The sequence below is a fragment of the Cupressus sempervirens genome, chromosome 3, assembly GCF_028749045.1.
Source record: "Cupressus sempervirens isolate cs-2001-9-10 chromosome 3, ASM2874904v1, whole genome shotgun sequence".
Taxonomy (NCBI): Eukaryota; Viridiplantae; Streptophyta; class Pinopsida; order Cupressales; family Cupressaceae; genus Cupressus; species Cupressus sempervirens.
Window position 1 is genome coordinate 947,857,095 of NC_143120.1, and position 4,142 is coordinate 947,861,236.

General features: G+C 39.3%; 1 protein-coding gene across 1 annotated transcript; it reads right to left on the reverse strand.

Annotated features, from left to right (window-relative positions):
* Positions 1–214: 214 nt before the first annotated feature.
* On the reverse strand, positions 215–3,161 carry LOC149569873 (exocyst complex component EXO70I-like). Its single transcript, XM_089822594.1, has one exon. It carries the CDS (start codon positions 2,820–2,822, stop codon positions 498–500), a length of 2,325 nt encoding a protein of 774 aa, XP_089678720.1. The 5' UTR covers positions 2,823–3,161; the 3' UTR covers positions 215–497.
* Between the last annotated feature and the right edge of the window lie 981 nt (positions 3,162–4,142).

Here is a 4,142-nt window from a genome sequence, read left to right on the forward strand (position 1 = left end):
TAATACAATGAAAAGTCATAGACAAACAATTTTCATTACAGAAATATTTTTAGTCAATAATACATTTTGGGTAAAATATTTAAACATTATTAAATTACTAATACTTATCTTCACATTACTATTGGCAGGAACTAGACACTTTGTGTCCTTGTTTGAATTTGACATTAGCATTGCTCTGTGCACAATCCAATATCATGATAATAATAGAACAAAATGATAGAAATACTCTTTGATGATTCATAATCAAAATGAATATTACACAGGCAGAATATCATCTACGTTCCCATCATCATAACTCAAGCAATCCATAATAAGAGTACAGTAGTAGAACCTGGATTCAGAGCATGCTAATGATACATGGCTCACCCAAAGCCCAGAAACAGTTATGTACCACTTAACAGATTTTTTAGTTCTTACACTTACTGAAATATCAAACATTTAAACTCACAAATTTGGGAATCCATTAATGTATGTGAACACTTGACCTCCGACTGGTTTTACAAGTTCAGGAATCTTGATCGTCTGAATTGAGGACGAGAAGGAGAAGCAGAAGATAAGTTACTAGAACCCGAATTGGGCGACAAAGATCTTCGAACTGGGGCTGCGGATGGAGATGTTTTCTTAGAAATCAGACTTACAGAACGCTTGATGACATTTTGGGTCTTTTCTTTCCCTGTTTTGCCCACAAAAAGTCCACCCAACATCTTCTCTATTGAATCAGGAGAAACAATAGAAGAGTCATCATGTAGTAAATAAGCTGTTTCCTTACCTTGTCCTAAAAAGTCCAGAAAGTTTTCATAAGCAGGTACTATGGACTGAGAGACTGATGTTATGATCTGTTCAGATAGACTTTTGTCTTTGACACTATAGGATTTGTGTCTCTGATAAGTTTCCTCAAACTCAGTCATAAAATAACTGAGCCGATGTCTAACTAAGGACCTATTATTGGATATTGGGCCATCCAGCCCTTCAGTGCTGAGAAGTTCTAGGCAATGTCCCCAAGCTTCTTTCTGGTACAGATACCCAGCTCTTTCTGCTGCTTGTTTATGCCTTCCTGAAACACCGAGAAGTTTTCCCAGGTGGGTGGTTTTTGTATGGGTATAGATGTACCATTGTGAATTCATGATGAACAGATGGGCTAATTCCCTATACCTGTACGCAGAGCACTTGGAGTTCAAGTTCCTCTGCAAGGCCTCCATGAAATTGGAGACTGCCTCGCAGAAAGGATTGTGGTTTTGATTCTGATCCTGATTTTTATCAGAAATCTGTTTGTATTGAGAAGACCCACCAACCAACCATTCTCCCAGAGGTTGGAAGGCTCTTGGACTTCCTTCATTCATAGGGAGAAAACCCTTAGGGCTTCCCTCTGCCATTACAGGTGTTGGAGATTTCCAAAGCTGTTCAATTTTGAGCACCCTGGTCATAAGAGGGGCATATTGTTCCCCTGCCAAGGATCCCATGTAACTGACTGCATACTTGACAAGCTTGGGAACACTGCCATCTTCAGGAGGTACAGTCCCATCTTGCTGACCCTCAACCAGGAGCCCAAATTCCCAAAACACCTTGCATGCTGCATTGACTACCTGTTTGTGCAACTCCCTGAACTCCAAACAAATTTCTCTCCCACCTTCTCCTCCAAAGATTTCATAGAACTGGTGCTTGAGACCCTCCATGGATTCAAACATTTCCAAGAGCTTGAAAAGCTTATGGGGCTGCTTCCTACTCCTGGCAACCCCATCACCAAATCTCAAAAAGGCAGCCATTACCTTACGACCCACTCTCCCCACACATTCAGACAAGAAAACCAAGTCCTCATCTCCAAAGGTCTGCCTACACAATTCCTTCTCAGAGGCAAGCACAACCCTAACAGCAATCTTGAAATGCTCAATCCAAAGACCAATGGACGATTCCAATGTTCCCCATTCCATCTCATCAATAACCCCATAACTCAATAGATAATCAAGCTCCAATCTCATCAAAGACTTTGCAGCCCTTCTCCACCTAACTTGAACATAACTATCAATACAGCCCTCAATCCTATCATATCCACGCATCACCTCAACGATCCTCCTCAGAACCTCGATCTCTTGCTTCGATGCAAGATCCAAACAACCTACAACATCATTAGCTCTATCTGTAACCCTAACAACCTCCTGAAATGTTTTCTTCAGAACCCTCTTACCTATGTGCTCCAACATTCTTGTAAACTCGTACTCAAGCCTTGACAGGGCTTTTTCCATCAGCAGCCCATCTGTGAGATCCTCCACCTCATTATCATACAATGCCTTCAATGTACTCAAGGTCTCTCTGAGCCTGTGAGCCCTATAATAATCAGTAGCATTTGTTCTACACAAAAACTCCACAGCCTCTTGCAACCTTTGAATGGCTGGTTCACATTCATCTCTTGTCAACCCAACTAATAATTCCAAATTCTCAAATGATTCAATCAAATCCTGGACTCTGTCAAGACTAGAAACGGAATATTTACTAACCTGGCTCTGTTTTTGTAGTAGCATATCTGCAATTTTAGTGTGAAGCTCTTGAAGTTGGCCAAATTTTTCCAAAACCCTAAGGGCAGGACTAATGGCTCTTTCTATGCGACTATCAAGAGCTTTGGCCACCATTGCTGCAGATTGCAGAGGAGCCACCGCCATAGCAGTTGCAGAAACCTCTCCATTCAACTGCTTAAACCTGCTATCCATCTTATCAAGTTTAAATTCCAGTCTATCTCCTCGTTCCATCATAGCCTGCAGTTTTGCCTTTGTTGAAAGCAGTTTTCTGATTTCTTCATTTTCAGCGCGGGATTCGACTGAATTAGCCATTTATCAGGAAAGAAATTGTATAGCAGAGCAACAGAGAGGTTTAGGTACAGTATATGATGTATAATTTCCATAATTGTATGAATTACTGGACCTGAACATTCAAACCTTCGATATTTCCAAGGGGCTGGATTATAAATATTTCCGCCTAATGATCCCATGAATTGTCCTCTGGCTCAACACAAGAAATTTTTTTGGCCCCGCTTTTGAAATTTAGCAGTCATGGAGGATGACAATAACAATGTATTCATGGGACCTACAAATGACTTTCCATTCGCGTTTCGCCACTCATCGGTACATCTGAAATTTTATGGCATGAGTTGGAGCCTGCGTGATTTTAATGATGGCTGTCAATTTAACAATTATGTATTCAACGAGGACTTGGGATCATCGTTTGTTACGGTTTTAAGGAAATTCTTGTAGGCATTGGGTCATGGAGTATATCTTATGTAGAGTTCAGTTGAGAAAATAGTAAGTCTATTTGGCATCAAAATGACAAATGGGACAATTTTTGACATTCAATAATTAAATTAGAAATTGAAATAATTTTTATTTTTTTTTTAAACTTTTGTTTGTCTATTTAAATTTTCAAATTGGAATATAACATAATCTTTTATCTAATTTAATTATTAAATGTCAAAAATTGTCTTATTAGAGAACTCAATAATGGCTCACAAAAAGTAGATACATGCGAATAAAAGCTTGCACCCTGATAAAAGCATTATTCCAAACTATTATCATTAAACAAAATGCTTTTTGAAGGTTTCAAATCCTTTTGAAACCTTAGGTGCATATTTGAATGAAGGTGAGTCAAAATGCCCATGGAGGCCACAATCTATCCCCTCTAATGAGATTGATCAAAGCAAGGAAAATGGATGGACTTTAATATGCAATCGAAAGAAAAAATGCTCACAAGCAGAAGCTGTGGCAAAGCACAAATAATGGCGGTCAATACGAGAAAGGGCTGACAACACAAAGGGAGACTTGTCAAGGGCTCAAAAGGATAAGCCTAGATTGTCCCCAACCATAAGAGCCAATTCGCTTATACTAGGGCATTCCCAAACTTGAAACAAAATCCTTTGGATTAGCAATATGGTTAAAAGCCCTAACAATGGTTGTCTACTAAATAAGGGTAGACTGATATTCTTCAGCAAAGGGTAGATCCCGACTCTAAAATTGGGAGTAAAGCATCGATGAGGGAAGAGAACTAGTTGGGATAAACCAAAAGCGATGGAATGAGCTCAAAAGCCCTAACTAGAAAAAAAAAATACAAAGAAATCACAAGAAGTTATTAAAAGTTACCAAGGCATGGGCGGTAACATG